This window comes from Channa argus, chromosome 8 (genome assembly GCF_033026475.1).
Source record: "Channa argus isolate prfri chromosome 8, Channa argus male v1.0, whole genome shotgun sequence".
Classification (NCBI taxonomy): domain Eukaryota; kingdom Metazoa; phylum Chordata; class Actinopteri; order Anabantiformes; family Channidae; genus Channa; species Channa argus.
Window position 1 is genome coordinate 6542236 of NC_090204.1, and position 15571 is coordinate 6557806.

Consider the following 15571-nt stretch of genomic DNA (forward strand, 5'->3'; position numbering starts at 1 on the left):
ACAACAGTCCTTAAAATCCTTTTGAAAGTGAACATTCCCTTGGAGCTCAACCACCTTGTTCCTAAGTGACTGGACATTTGCCATTATCACCAACGGCAAGGGAAATCTAGCTGGTGCTTCCTTAGGCGAAGTCGAACACCTCCTCTTTCTCCAGGCTTCCTCTTCTTCTCCTCGATCCTCCTCCTCGCACTGTTCTAACAAGAACCATGATCTTTCATTATATCTTTTCGAATGAACAGTGGGAGCTGTAATATGATACTTGCACAATTCATTTGTGGTAGTATTTCGCGGGAGTAAACAGGACATGTCCACTCACAGACAGAAAATATGATTAAAACCACATTAGGCCAAAATAAAAGATATCCATCTCAGCTTGACGTCAAGTGAGTATACTCAAACCCACAGAACACAGGGCACACTCTATGACGTCACATAAAAACATTTAAAAACATTAAAAACTAACATTTACAGTACGCAGCTACTACGCTTTTGACTACACTTGGCTTTAACTTTTTAACGTTTACCTGCGAAGGACAGTGTAAATCAGAGATGATTTAGCTGAGGATGGTCAGGAATGTTAAAAAAGTAGACCATAAATACATATATTAATGTGGACCTCTGTTTAAATGACTGATGTTGAGAAAGCCATTTACGTCCACTGGTTGAGTGAAAGTTGAGTGACTAAATAAATTTCAAACAGGGTGCTGGTACAGATCCAATTCATGTAGAGAATGTTTACTTATTATATGTTTTTTACCTTTTAACAATGTCAATACAAAAGATAATTGACTTATAAACGGATTAAATAATTATAGATTAATCTGCAATGTATTATTTTCCTTACTTTTTTCCAGCTCCATTAGAGGAATGATCACACATTAATGCATCTAGTTATAATCCTAGTATAAAACAGACCCATGATTCTCCTGCAGGTAATTCTGAATGATCACTGTACTTTTAATATGTTGTTATGCTAATAAATATATATTTTAAAGTACATTTTCGAATTGAGTGTTGAGTGTTTCAAATTGTTAGTTCTTTGGTAACAGAACATTTTTGCAGTGTGATATTGATTTATTTATATTTACTAAAGCTCAGGGTCATTCTCTTCAATTAAAGAGCATATGGGCTTTATTTTGAAGGGGGTCCAAAGTCCCCACTGGATTTAGTGTATAAGACATTGCTTGTTTTGCTTGACTGAACTGTGTGTAGTGACAGCTCCGTTATCACTGTAACACTGAAGCTGCTAAACACCGTCTAACAAATGGAGACGATGTACAGTGTTATAGGCTTGGAGTGGATAGACAGCACGAGTATTCTGATATTTCTGTGTGTTTTTCTGCTGTTGGCTGATGTTTTAAAGAACAGAGTACCATCAAACTTTCCTCCAGGACCGTGGGCTCTTCCAGTCATTGGAGACCTTCACCGCATCGATTCCACCAGACTTCACTTGCAGCTGGCAGAGGTATGAGTCAGTACGTACAGTATCACAGCTCAGTCAGTGAAATCAAATGTCTGAAGTGCAGAACAGGTGAGGTAAACATCTTGATGACAGTTTGTCTTTTCCTGTTTACATTTCCCATCCAATTACATCACTTTGTGCGTCACATCCAGATGACCTCAAGTACATTTAATTAATTAATTAAATAAAAAAAAAGAGAAAGCAAAGTCTCTCCAACCTGGACATGATCCAGCTTTAATTCTGGTTTAGAGTTTCTCTATTGTAATACTGCTGTGTAACTACTTTGGATTTTTGCATCAGATATTTTCAGAGTTATTCTCATTGTTTACTGAGACCATAAATTATACTGTAAGATAATTAATTATGGTTTGAGATCTAAGTGAATGTGGCCGCTAGATTTCAGGAACCATCCTCTAGTGGCCTCAATAGGAACTGGTCATCTTGGGTTATTGGAGGGGTCATTGCTTTATAGGACATGTAATGTTTGTGTGGTATCGATCCTGCATTACTGAAGCGGATGCAGTCACAAGTTTTACTGAAACAGGACCTTATATCTAATAAACACTGTTGCCACAAGAGATATAAGAAGCCAAAACCACAATTAAACATATTAACTTTGGTGCCTGTCTATGCTATGATGCTTGATTTGAAATCCAAAAAGTGATATTCATAGTCATCACACTTGCCCACCCCAGTATTAGCAGCACCACCAGCAGTAAGCTGGCGTGGAAGGTGGAAGTGCCTACTTTCAGGAGCTTGAAAAATTCACATTACTTTGATTTTATCAGGACAAAGGACGTAAGAATATTATTGTAACATGTAGATTGTGTGCAGGTAGCGGTAAGTAAGTGTCAAACCTCTTGAAACACTTTTTAAGACAGCACAATAGTGTGAAGGTTGTTAAGATACACCCCAACAAACACGAGTCCTCTGTGACTGTGGTAGATGACTTTTGCCCTTCAATGGCTAAATGACTAAAACTGTATTAATCATCTATAGCAGCTACAACAAGCAACAACAAACTAACCAAGCTTGTGGCTGCCTTTCAGACCCTAATTATATAAATAATATAATAAGTATTGCAACAAGTTACTTTTCACATAGAATATTAATTAATTTTAAACAGAGTAACACTGCATGGAGCTCTCTGGCTCCATTGTGACATTTTTAATCCTGGTTAAATAAAGGTCACATAAGTGAAATGAGAGATGCCTAGAAAATATGTCAACACCGTTCTGTTGTGTGTGTTCAGTTTGCAGAGAAATATGGAAATGTTTTCAGCCTTCGACTTTTTGGTAGAAGGATTGTGGTCATTAATGGTTACAAGCTTGTGAGAGAAGCCCTGGTCCAAAGAGGAGAGGACTACACAGATCGTCCCATCATACCGGTGTTTGAAAAGTTGTTTGAGAATAAAGGTAGTGTGTGTGTAGCATTTTGTTCAAAATGTTGTTAGTTAGTTAGTTAGTTAGTTAGTTAGTTAGTTAGTTAGTTAGTTAGTTAGTTAGTTAGTTAGTTAGTTAGTTAGTTAGTTAGTTAGTTAGTTAGTTAGTTAGTTAGTTAGTTAGTCACAGCATGTTAGCATGGTGAATTTACTGTTGTGATCTAGTCTAATGTTGTTTGTGTTCCCAAAGGTCTTGTGAGGTCAAATGGTTATCCATGGAAGCGACAGAGGAGATTTGCTCTTCAAACTCTCAGAAACTTTGGTTTTGGAAGGACTAGCCTGGAGATGTACATCCAGCAGGAGTGTTGCTATCTCACTGAGGCCATTGCAGTTCACCAAGGCACCAAACTAATTATGTCATTTAACACAATTATTCACCTTATAACTAATGAACTTTCTTTGTCTCTCCTACTTTGCTCCACATTGGCAGTGCAGGAACATGCACGTCATGCCATGTGCATTTGATTCTCTGTCATACATTGCTTATTGTTATGCTGTTATAATGATCAGCAGTCAAGCCAGATCTACGGTGGTGCAAGGGTGGACAGTCCACTTCTAGACTTTCCTCGTGCCCTTCTAATCTATGAACCATTCCATGAGCTGTTTTAGTGAAGCTACAGAAACAATCCACGTTAAATCATTTTACTTTCTTCAATTGGGCTGTGCAAATGAAGAAGAATGAGCCACCAAGTCAGCTCTTGTTTTGTGTCACTTGCAGACACAGTCCTGGTGTGTTACATTAAACTTAAACACATACATAATATACTTTTTTTAGATATTTTATAAATTGATTTTATGTTAACAGACAACTTCAATTTGTACTCAATAGGTTTTTTTTTTAATTAAGATTTGTTGATTATTTCTATTGATTTATTTTTACAATGGATTATACAATTGGTATCAAAACAAGTTTCATTCAGCAACTAGAATCTCTGGGTAAACCTTACCCAGCCCTTTCTGACCATTAAACGTGCTTATATTCATTAATACCTTTGTATTTAATGGCAAATATTGTAATTTGCTTATATACGTGTGTGTGTTTTTTTCTCTTCATGTTACAGGCAAGTCGTTCAGTGTCCAGTCACTGATCAACAATGCTGTGTCCAACATCATCTGCTGCCTGGTGTTTGGAGAACGATTTGAGTACAGTGACAAACAGTACCAGTCTATTCTCCAGAACTTAAATGAGATTGTGTACTTACAGGGAAATGTTTGGATACAGGTGAGCTTTTTTTGTAATGGGCTTTGCTTCCTTTGTACTGCTTTATACAGTTTATTACCTGCGATCACAAGCTTTATTAGGTCACTGTAAGACAAAAGGCTTCTTCAGACGTGGTGCACTAAATCAAATTACAAGTTTAGTGGTGGTGAGGCTGAAGTTATGCAGCTATGGTGTAGTTTGTTTATAGTTTAACAATAGCTTTTTATGTCTGGTGGTTTTGTTTAAACTTCTTTTTTTTTTTTTTTGTGGTGAACCGTGAGTTCAGGGTCACCACAGTGGATCAATTTTAGCATGTTGATTTGGCACAGTTTTTAGGCAACACAGTTTTTTCTTGATGTAACCCTTCCATATTTCTACTGATTTGGACCGGCACTGCACAGCTGAGGATGGGAGTGGGCTGTTAGGGGTTCAGTGTCTTGTCCAGAGACTGTTTGAGATATAGCCAGGACTGGGGATTGAACCACTGACCCTGTGGTCCATTGACAACTGCCTTACCAACTGAGATACAGCTGACCCCCGGTTGTGTTTTCTTCATAAGACATAAAGACATAAGGGCCTTTCCTTGCATTTTTCCTACTGTGAGGGCACCTTAACATGGTCGGTTTTGTAAATTGTCCAAAATAATTTCATTGGAAATCAGAATTAAGAGATAAACAAAAAAATTTGAGTAATATAGGCTCCTCCGATTCTTAGTCTGTGTTCAAGTTGTGAACCCGTTGCAGATTTGCAATGCATTCCCCTGGTTGATGAAGTGGCTACCTGGACCTCACAAGAAGATTGTCACTCTAATACAGAAGATAAAGGACTTTGTAAAAATCAAGATCACAGAGCACAGAGAAAACCTGGACCCCTCCTCACCCAGAGATTACATTGACTCCTTCCTCATTGAAATGGGAGAGGTTAGTGTTATTGTGTCTGTATTGTGTTTGTGGTTTTTGTATTTTCAGATGTCACTGATTCTCTTTTTGTTTTTTAGAAGGAGGACCCAGATTCTGGTTTTGATTTGAACAATTTGTGTTTCTGCGCTATGGACCTGTTCGGGGCTGGAACTGAAACTACTACCACTACTTTACACTGGGGATTGTTATACATGATCTGCTACCCTCACATACAAGGTGTGTGTATGTGAGAGGTAACATCTCTCCGGGCTCACGCATTTTTTGGAAACATCTTGACATGAGTTTATTATGTCAATGGTCTCAGATCAGCTCTGTGTTAAAAGAGAGTTCCGCATAATTTTCCCCTCAGTCGTCTACACTGTGCTCCAAATTGTGTTGTTTCCTGTTTTGACTGTGAACAGAAAGAGTCCAGGCTGAGATAGATACTGTGGTTGGTTCATCCAGACAGCCTTCTATAACTGACAGAGAAAACATGCCCTACACTGATGCAGTCATCCATGAGATCCAGAGAATGGGCAACATTGCCCCACTCGGTTTGTCCCGCATGACAAACAAAGACACCGTCCTCGACAAGTACACAATACCAAAGGTACTTGATGCACATTTGAGAAAGAAACGCTTTATTTGCTGTATGACTTTAGCTTTTTCTTTCTCTCTGTCTGTCTGGAGTTCCTCTCTATCTGATTTCTACCACTGACAGTCTGCTATAACTTTACACCTCATCCAGACTCATAACTGCTAATATTTGCATTAGCTTTCATGAAGATGAACTGTGTGAACCCTTCCTGTGTCTCTGAGTTGTACAATTGAGTCCTGTGTTTCTGAGCTGTGACAGGACAGAACAACTAACAAAACAATAATTTATGTTTTTCATGGTATGTTTTGTTTTTCTATTTGCTCAACCTTTTTCTATTTCTTTCAGGGCACCATGATCATGCCAACACTCAACTCTGTCCTACATGATGAGTCGATGTGGGAAACTCCACACTCCTTTAACCCTCAGCACTTTCTGGATACGGATGGTACATTTAGGAATAGAGAGGCCTTCCTTCCTTTTTCAGCAGGTAATTCAGTGGATACAATTTAAAAAAAAACAACAAAATGTTAAAAGTTACAAGTTGTAAATAACATCCATCCATATATTCCTTATCAGTGAAAGGCAAGAAAAGTCAGGATCAGATCAGTGTCTTAGTTTTGTCTTGAGGTTGTTTCCGAGCTGCAGTAATTTTCTGATCAAAATTAATCTTTCCAATCTGCGTGAATTAAACATCTGTTGTGTTGTGTTTCCTCAGGTAAGCGTGTGTGTCTTGGTGAACAACTGGCCAGGATGGAGTTGTTCCTCTTCTTCACCTCCCTCCTTCAGAGGTTTTCCTTCTCACCACCCCCTGGAGAGCAGCCCAGTCTGGAGTTCAGATTGGGAGCCACTCGTTCTCCCAAATCTTCCCATCTCTGTGCCGTACCACGATAAACTGTTCTGAACTGAACTGAAAAACAAGGCTGGAGTTGGAACTTTTCCCACTCATAGCAGAGTGTATGCAAGTGTTAACCACACAGGGAGGTCTTCTTAATGACCTTAATTAATGATATTTGTCACTAATAAGTCAGTGAACCAACACTGTAGTTGGGAAAGGGAATAAATACTTCATAATTTTTATACAGTTATATTGACCTACGCCTTCAATCTGATTCACCTTGTGATGTTGCTGTTATACTTATGAAAACCCTCAATGACATGTCATGCCTTTCCCAGCCCTTAGTACTCTGTTTCAAGTAGTAGACACATCTCAAAAAACTGAAAGCAAACTGGGTGCACCTGACCACAATTTGAAGTGCCACACCAAAGAAGCAAACCAGTTTATGAGACCATATTGTTTAATGCTTAGAAAAAAAAATTTTGCAGTTTGTTTTCCTATTTATGAGACAGTTAATGTTTGTTAAGAACACAATTAAGTTTTTACTTTTAATGCAACTTCTTTACTGACCCTACAATCTTTATTCAGGTAAACTAAATAAACCGGCTAGATTTAGCAACCGAGACAACAAGTGCATCCTACCAAATCCTGGGCACGTGCTGTGCTTCAAAAGATCTGTTAAAAATGTAGTGAATAACTGGACTTTATTGTTTTGCACATAGCTGGCCAGAGACGTCGTCTGGTCAATGACCTTTATTGACCTTTGTGCAGTAAAACTCTTTTTGGACATCCTTCTCTTTTACAAAGAAATGCTGATTGTCAAGCAATTTAAGACTTAATTGCTGTATTTTACTTTACTAAAATCAAACACATTAAAATGATTATTAAAACAATTAAGAGCTTTAGCCGAGTCAATGTTTGAGATCAACTTATTTAAATTAAAGCTAGTACTACCTTTTGTGTTCTAAAGGCCAGAAATGGTTTTCATGCATATCTCTGCAAAAAGGTGCAGAAAAAAACAACATCAGTTAATTCATCCAGGTCCTCACAGGATCTCTTAAACATTTCCCAGTGTGTACAATCAAAGCAGCTCTGCTTTGTTTGGACTTTTCCCATCTTTAACATGGTTTTATAATTGGGAAGGAGATTCACACAATTATGATCTGCAGAGCCCAGGGAGGGAAAAGGACGTGATTTAAAAGCCTCCTTAATGGACCCATAGTACCAATCCAGAGTCTTGCCCCGTCTGCTTGAACGTGAGACATACTGATAAAAGTTTCCCAGGGTGTTTTTAATGAAACATGATTAAAATCACCAAATATAAAATTTGGAGCAGAGTTGTAAGGGGGATCCATCAATGAAAAAAACTGGAGTCTGGATCTTTCTGAATGAGCAAAATCTCAGTGAATGCCATAAAACAACAGTCCTTAAAATCCTTTTGAAAGTGAACATTCCCTTGGAGCTCAACCACCTTGTTCCTAAGTGACTGGACATTTGCCATTATCACCAACGGCAAGGGAAATCTAGCTGGTGCTTCCTTAGGCGAAGTCGAACACCTCCTCTTTCTCCAGGCTTCCTCTTCTTCTCCTCGATCCTCCTCCTCGCACTGTTCTAACAAGAACCATGATCTTTCATTATATCTTTTCGAATGAACAGTGGGAGCTGTAATATGATACTTGCACAATTCATTTGTGGTAGTATTTCGCGGGAGTAAACAGGACATGTCCACTCACAGACAGAAAATATGATTAAAACCACATTAGGCCAAAATAAAAGATATCCATCTCAGCTTGTCGTCAAGTGAGTATACTCAAACCCACAGAACACAGGGCACACTCTATGACGTCACATAAAAACATTTAAAAACATTAAAAACTAACATTTACAGTACGCAGCTACTACGCTTTTGACTACACTTGGCTTTAACTTTTTAACGTTTACCTGCGAAGGACAGTGTAAATCAGAGATGATTTAGCTGAGGATGGTCAGGAATGTTAAAAAAGTAGACCATAAATACATATATTAATGTGGACCTCTGTTTAAATGACTGATGTTGAGAAAGCCATTTACGTCCACTGGTTGAGTGAAAGTTGAGTGACTTGAAGAGGCAAAACACTGGGCAGGTTGGTTGGCCCAGTAACTGCGTGCTGGAAACTCACATGAAACTAGTTATTTGTAAATACATTTTGATGTTTGACCAGTTCAATAGTAACAGAAGAATTCTACTAAATGATATTGACATTTTTGTATTTATTAAAGTTCTGGGTCATTCTCTTTCATCAAAGAGCATGTGTGCTTTTATTTTGAAGGGGGTGCAAAGTCCCACCTTGATTTAGTGTAAGAGTCAAGAGTCACAGCTCCGTTATCACTGTAACACTGAAGCTGCTAAACACCGTCTAACAAATGGAGACGATGTACAGTATTATAGGCTTGGAGTGGATAGACAGCACGAGTATTCTGATATTTCTGTGTGTTTTTCTGCTGTTGGCTGATGTTTTGAAGAACAGAGTACCATCAAACTTTCCTCCAGGACCGTGGGCTCTTCCAGTCATTGGAGACCTTCACTGCATCGATTCCACCAGACTTCACTTGCAGCTGGCAGAGGTATGAGTCAGTACGTACAGTATCACAGCTCAGTCAGTGAAATCAAATGTCTCAAGTGCAGAACAGGTGAGATAAACATCTTGCTGACAGTTTGTCTTTTCCTGTTTACATTTCCCATCCAATTACATCACTTTGTGCGTCACATCCAGATGACCTCAAGTACATTTAATTAATTAAATAAAAAAAAAAGAGAAAGCAAAGTCTCTCCAACCTGCTCATGATCCAGCTTTTATTCTGGTTTACAGTTTCTCTATTGTAATACTGCTGTGTAACTACTTTGGATTTTTGCATCAGATATTTGAGTAATTCTCATTGTTTACTGAGACCATAAATTATACTGTAAGATAATTAATTATGGTTTGAGATCTAAGTGAATGCGGCCGCTGGATTTCAGGAACCATCCTCTAGTGGCCTCAATAGGAACTGGTCATCTTGGGTAATTGGAGGGGTCATCGCTTTATAGGACATGTAATGTTTGTGTGGTATCGATCCTGCATTACTGAAGCGGCTGCAGTCACAAGTTTTACTGAAACAGGACCTTATATCTAATAAACACTGTTGCCACAAGAGATATAAGAAGCCAAAACCACAATTAAACATATTAACTTTGGTGCCTGTCTATGCTATGATGCTTGATTTGAAATCCAAAAAGTGATATTCATAGTCATCACACTTGCCCACCCCCACCCTTTCAGGAGCTTGAAAAATTCACATTACTTTGATTTTGTCAGGACAAAGGACATAAGAATATTATTTTAACATGTAGATTGTGTGCAGGTAGCAGTAGGTAAGTCTCAAACCTCTTGAAACACTTTTTAAGACAGCACGATAGAGCGAACATTGTTAAGATACACCCCAACAAACATGAGTCCTCTGTGACTGCGGTAGATGACTTTTGCCCTTCAATGGCTAAATGACTAAAACTGTATTAATCATCTATAGCAGCTACAACAAGCAACAACAAACTAACCAAGCTTGTGGCTGCCTTTCAGACCCTAATTATATAAATAATATAATAAGTATTGCAACAAGTTACTTTTCACATAGAATATTAATTAATTTTAAACAGAATAACACTGCATGGAGCTCTCTGGCTCCATTGTGACATTTTTAATCCTGGTTAAATAAAGGTCACATAAGTGAAATGAGAGATGCCTAGAAAATATGTCAACACCGTTCTGTTGTGTGTGTTCAGTTTGCAGAGAAATATGGAAATGTTTTCAGCCTTCGACTTTTTGGTGGAAGGATTGTGGTCATTAATGGTTACAAGCTTGTGAGGGAAGCACTGGTCCAAAGAGGAGAGGACTACACAGATCGTCCCATCATACCGGTGTTTGAAAAGTTGTTTGAGAATAAAGGTAGTGTGTGTGTAGCATTTTGTTCAAAAGGTTTCTAGTTAGTTAGTTAGTTAGTTAGTTAGTTAGTTAGTTAGTTAGTTAGTTAGTTAGTTAGTTAGTTAGTTAGTTAGTTAGTTAGTTAGTTAGTTAGTTAGTTAGTTCGTTCGTTCGTTCGTTCGTTCGTTCGTTCGTTCGTTCGTTCGTTAGTTAGTTAGTTAGTCACAGCATGTTAGCATGGTGAAGTTACTGTTATGATCTAGTCTAATGTTGTTTGTGTTCCCAAAGGTCTTGTGACGTCAAATGGTTATCCATGGAAGCGACAGAGGAGATTTGCTCTTCAAACTCTCAGAAACTTTGGTTTGGGCAGGACTAGCCTGGAGATGTACATCCAGCAGGAGTGTCGCTATCTCACTGAGGCCATTGCAGTTCACCAAGGCACCAAACTAATTATGTCATTTAACACAATTATTCACCTTATAACTAATGAACTTTCTTTGTCTCTCCTACTTTGCTCCACATTGGCAGTGCAGGAACATGCACGTCATGCCATGTGCATTTGATTCTCTGTCATACATTGCTTATTGTTATGCTGTTATAATGATCAGCAGTCAAGCCAGATCTACGGTGGTGCAAGGGTGGACAGTCCACTTCTAGACTTTCCTCGTGCCTTCTAATCTATGAACCATTCCATGAGCTGTTTTAGTGAAGCTACAGAAACAATCCACGTTAAATCATTTTACTTTCTTCAATTGGGCTGTGCAAATGAAGAAGAATGAGCCACCAAGTCAGCTCTTGTTTTGTGTCACTTGCAGCCACAGTCCTGGTGTGTTACATTAAACTTAAACACATACATAATGTACTTTTTTTTAGATATTTTAGAAATTGATTTTATGTTAACAGACAACTGCAGGTTGTACTCCATAGTTTTTTTTTAATTAAGATTTGTTGATTATTTCTACTGATTTATTTTTACAATGGATTATACAATTGGTATCAAAACAAGTTTCATTCAGCATAGTATAAAACTTTACCCAGCCCTTTCTGACCATTAAACGTGCTTTTATTCATTAATACCTTTGTATTTAATGGCAAATATTCTAATTTGCTAATATACGTGTGTGTGTTTTTTTCTCTTCATGTTACAGGCAAGTCGTTCAGTGTCCAGTCACTGATCAACAATGCTGTGTCCAACATCATCTGCTGCCTGGTGTTTGGAGAACGATTTGAGTACAGTGACAAACAGTACCAGTCTATTCTCCAGAACTTAAATGAGATTGTGTACTTACAGGGAAATGTTTGGATACAGGTGAGCTTTTTTTGTAATGGGCTTTGCTTCCTTTGTACTGCTTTATACAGTTTATTACCTGCGATCACAAGCTTTATTAGGTCACTGTAAGACAAAAGGCTTCTTCAGACGTGGTGCACTAAATCAAATTACAAGTTTAGTGGTGGTGAGGCTGAAGTTATGCAGCTATGGTGTAGTTTGTTTATAGTTTAACAATAGCTTTTTATGTCTGGTGGTTTTGTTTAAACTTCTTTTTTTTGTCCGTTCGGCTTATCCCGTGAGTTCAGGGTCACCACAGTGGATCATTGTCAGCATGTGGGTTTGACAGAGTTTTTACGCAACACAGTTTTTTCTTGATGTAACCCTCCCATATTTCTACTGGGCTTGGACTGCCACTGCACAGCTGAGGATGGGAGTGGGCTGTTAGGGGTTCAGTGTCTTGCCCAGAGACACTTTGACATATAGCCAGGACAGGGGATTGAACCACTGACCCTGTGGTCCATTGACAACTGTCTTACCAACTGAGGTACAGCTGACCCCCGGATGTGTTTAAACTTCATAAGACATAAAATTGGTGTTCATCTGTGAAGATTATCTTGCTAAACAAAACTTGTGCTTGTTGTGGAGTTTATTTTCCAAAATTATCCAAATGCCAGTGAAAAATTCCAATTGATGTTTTCTCGAGAGAAGCGGGGAGATGCTAAGATCTGGATGGGCCCATAAAAAACACAATCACTACGGCACTGTATCGAGTCTCTTATAAGGGCCTTTCCTTGCATTTTGCCTACTGTGAGGGCACCTTAACATGCTCGGTTCTGTAAATTGTCCAAAACAATTTTATTGGAGACCAGAATTAAAAGATAAACACAAAACTTTGAGTAATATAGGCTCCTCCAATTCTTAGTCTGTGTTCAAGTTGTGAACCCGTTGCAGATTTGCAATGCATTACCCTGGTTGATGAAGTGGCTACCTGGACCTCACAAGAAGATTGTCACTCTAATACAGAAGGTAAAGGACTTCATAAAAATCAAGATCACAGAGCACAGAGAAAACCTGGACCCCTCCTCACCCAGAGATTACATTGACTCCTTCCTCATTGAAATGGGAGAGGTTAGTGTTATTGTGTCTGTATTGTGTTTGTGGTTTTTGTATTTTCAGATGTCACTGATTCTCTTTTTGTTTTTTAGAAGGAGGACCCAGATTCTGGTTTTGATTTGAACAATTTGTGTTTCTGCGCTATGGACCTGTTCGGGGCTGGAACTGAAACTACTACCACTACTTTACACTGGGGATTGTTATACATGATCTGCTACCCTCACATACAAGGTGTGTGTATGTGAGAGGTAACATCTCTCCGGGCTCACGCATTTTTTGGAAACATCTTGACATGAGTTTATTATGTCAATGGTCTCAGATCAGCTCTGTGTTAAAAGAGAGTTCCGCATAATTTCCCCCTCAGTCGTCTACACTGTGCTCCAAATTGTGTTGTTTCCTGTTTTGATTGTGAACAGAAAGAGTCCAGGCTGAGATAGATACTGTGGTTGGTTCATCCAGACAGCCTTCTATAACTGACAGAGAAAACATGCCCTACACTGATGCAGTCATCCATGAGATCCAGAGAATGGGCAACATTGTCCCCCTTGGTGTGATCCGCATGACAAACAAAGACACCGTCCTCAACAAGTACATAATACCAAAGGTACTTTTACTTGATGCACATTTGAGAAAGAAATGCTTTATTTGCTTTATGACTTTTTCTTTCTCTCTGTCTGTCTGGAGTTCCTCTCTATCTGATTTCTACCACTGACAGTCTGCTAACTTTACACCTCATCCAGGCTCATAACTGCTAATATTTGCATTAGCTTTCATGAAGATGAACTGTGTGAACCCTTCCTGTGTCTCTGAGTTGTACAATTGAGTCCTGTGTTTCTGAGCTGTGACGGGACAAAACAACCGACAAAAAGTTCATTTATAAACTTTTGTTTTTTACATTTGTTTATATTTTCTGGAATTGTGGTGGTTTCATTAAGTGTTTATGTTTTTCAACTTTCTATTTCAAATTTGATCAACCTTTTTCTAATTTATTAAGGGCACCATGGTCATGACAACACTCAACTCCGTCCTACATGATGAGTCGATGTGGGAAACTCCACACTCCTTCAACCCTCAGCACTTTCTGGATACGGATTGTACATTTAGGAATAGAGAGGCCTTCCTTCCTTTTTCGGCAGGTAATTCAGTGGATACAAATCTTACAGAGTTAGCTACAAGCTGTTTTAACTAAATTACTAAATAACAAATTAATAATCCATACATGTAAATCGTTAAAATGTAAAAAAAAAAGCATTACATCTATTTTCTTTTCATCAAGTGTTTACGTAGCAATAACATCCATCTATCCGTTATCTATCCCAGTTATCATTCAGTGAAAGGCAGGAAAAGTCAGGATCAGATCAGAGTCTTAGTTTTGTCTTGAGGTTGTTTCAGAGCTGCAATAATTTTCTGATCAAATGAATCTTTCCAATCTGCGTGAAATAAACATATGTTGTGTTGTGTTTCCTCAGGTAAGCGTGTGTGTCTTGGTGAACAACTGGCCAGGATGGAGTTGTTCCTATTCTTCACCTCCCTCCTTCAGAGATTTTCCTTCTCGCCACCCCCCGGAGAGCAGCCCAGTCTGGAATTCAGATTGGGAGCCACACGCTGTCCCAAATCTTACCGTCTCTGTGTCCAACCACGATAAACTGTCCCAAACTGAACTGTCTTCGTGTTACAATAATTCATAGTGTTCCACTGCATTTATTCTATCTTTATATCTTAAAAAAAAATGTTTTATTCTTTATTTCATGAGAAATCAGTTTTGAAATGTTATTTTTTAATTGTTATTTTATTAATATTCTTTGGGTTCCTTGTGATTTCTGCAACCTAAAATTTGTTATAAAAAGTTATCTGCTGTGCTTTCCTCTCTCTGTTCGTGTACAAACTGTAGTACTTTTGTACTGTCACTTTACTTTCTACATTGTTTGGAAATACAATATGAACCTTACAACAGCTAAACTGCCCATACACGTATAAAATGACACTAAAAACTGTCCTGATTGATCCTGCGAACAGGGTGGTGGTGCAGCTGACATTATCTGGGTGAGGAGAGGAGGGTCCACAAACAGAAAGGTTATGTAACACTGGTGGCTTGTACACACATCTGAAGTGAAAAACAAGGCTGGAGTTAACTCTTCCCACTCATAGCAGAATGTACGCAAGTGTTAACCACACAGGGAGGTCTTCTTAATGATAATAATTGGACTGACAGAGCCCCTTTCTGTTTGCAATGGTGATGGACATTAAAGGTCAGAGAGGAATCACTATGGACCATGACGTTTGCAGCAGGCATTGTGATCTGTGGTGAAAAGTAGAGGGCGGGCTGAGATAAACCTGCAGAAGTGGAGGTACATACTGGAGAGAAGTGTACGCGATGTGTACAGGTATTGGAGAATGGGCAGAGAAGCACCCATGATTGTTTCTGCAGTTCTTTCTGTTCACTGCAGTCTGTTCTTGTCCTGTTTGGTGGCTGCTCCAAAAAAAGACTGTGATGGAGAAGCACAGGATAGAGCAGTGCAGAACTAAATCAGCAGCTGCTGTTGTAGGCTGAACTTCCTCAGCTATCGTAGGAAATACATCCACTGCTGAGACTCAATGTTGTTCTCCCACCTCAAGTCATGTGAGATAGTAATTGAACCCAAAAATGTAAAGGATTTCACAGTTGCCACAGGCCTGGAGGAAATGATAAGGGGAGGCAGTGTCGGGGGGCTTCTCCTGAAATCCACTCTCATCTCTCATGTTCAATTGCGGGTTGTTTTGAATGCACCGCAGCACCAGCTGATCAACCTCGCATTCATACAATCTCAGCATCAT

General features: G+C 38.8%; 2 protein-coding genes across 3 annotated transcripts; both read left to right on the forward strand.

Moving 5' to 3' along the window:
- The first annotated feature begins 1189 nt into the window (after positions 1-1189).
- Positions 1190-7329, forward strand: LOC137131317 (cytochrome P450 2J4-like). 2 transcript variants are annotated; one of them, XM_067512405.1, is made up of 9 exons: positions 1190-1465; positions 2715-2877; positions 3094-3243; positions 3965-4125; positions 4848-5024; positions 5102-5240; positions 5426-5613; positions 5947-6088; positions 6317-7329. In XM_067512405.1, the coding sequence occupies exons 1-9, from the start codon at positions 1265-1267 to the stop codon at positions 6490-6492; spliced, it is 1497 nt and encodes a 498-aa protein (XP_067368506.1). In that variant the 5' UTR covers positions 1190-1264; the 3' UTR covers positions 6493-7329. The 2 variants fall into 2 exon arrangements, with proteins under 2 accessions (XP_067368506.1, XP_067368507.1); XM_067512406.1 differs by lacking the exons at positions 1190-1465; positions 2715-2877; positions 3094-3243 and adding an exon at positions 3275-3632.
- A 1427-nt stretch (positions 7330-8756) lies between these two features.
- LOC137131320 (cytochrome P450 2J2-like) lies at positions 8757-14616 on the forward strand. The gene is made up of 9 exons (XM_067512413.1): positions 8757-9040; positions 10236-10398; positions 10663-10812; positions 11523-11683; positions 12596-12772; positions 12850-12988; positions 13174-13361; positions 13752-13893; positions 14227-14616. Exons 1-9 carry the CDS (start codon positions 8840-8842, stop codon positions 14400-14402), a joined length of 1497 nt encoding a protein of 498 aa, XP_067368514.1. The 5' UTR covers positions 8757-8839; the 3' UTR covers positions 14403-14616.
- Positions 14617-15571: the final 955 nt, after the last annotated feature.

Bases quoted from the DNA above. Each gene is read 5' to 3' on its own strand.
- LOC137131317 (XM_067512405.1), top strand. From the start codon at position 1,265: ATGGAGACGATGTACAGTGTTATAGGCTTGGAGTGGATAGACAGCACG. The intron at 3,244-3,964 runs GCACCAAACTAA...TTCATGTTACAG, and splicing joins GGCCATTGCAGTTCACCAAG to GCAAGTCGTTCAGTGTCCAG. The intron at 5,241-5,425 runs GTGTGTGTATGT...GACTGTGAACAG, and splicing joins CTGCTACCCTCACATACAAG to AAAGAGTCCAGGCTGAGATA.
- LOC137131320 (XM_067512413.1), top strand. From the start codon at position 8,840: ATGGAGACGATGTACAGTATTATAGGCTTGGAGTGGATAGACAGCACG. The intron at 9,041-10,235 runs GTATGAGTCAGT...GTGTGTGTTCAG, and splicing joins TTCACTTGCAGCTGGCAGAG to TTTGCAGAGAAATATGGAAA. The intron at 10,399-10,662 runs GTAGTGTGTGTG...GTGTTCCCAAAG, and splicing joins AAAGTTGTTTGAGAATAAAG to GTCTTGTGACGTCAAATGGT.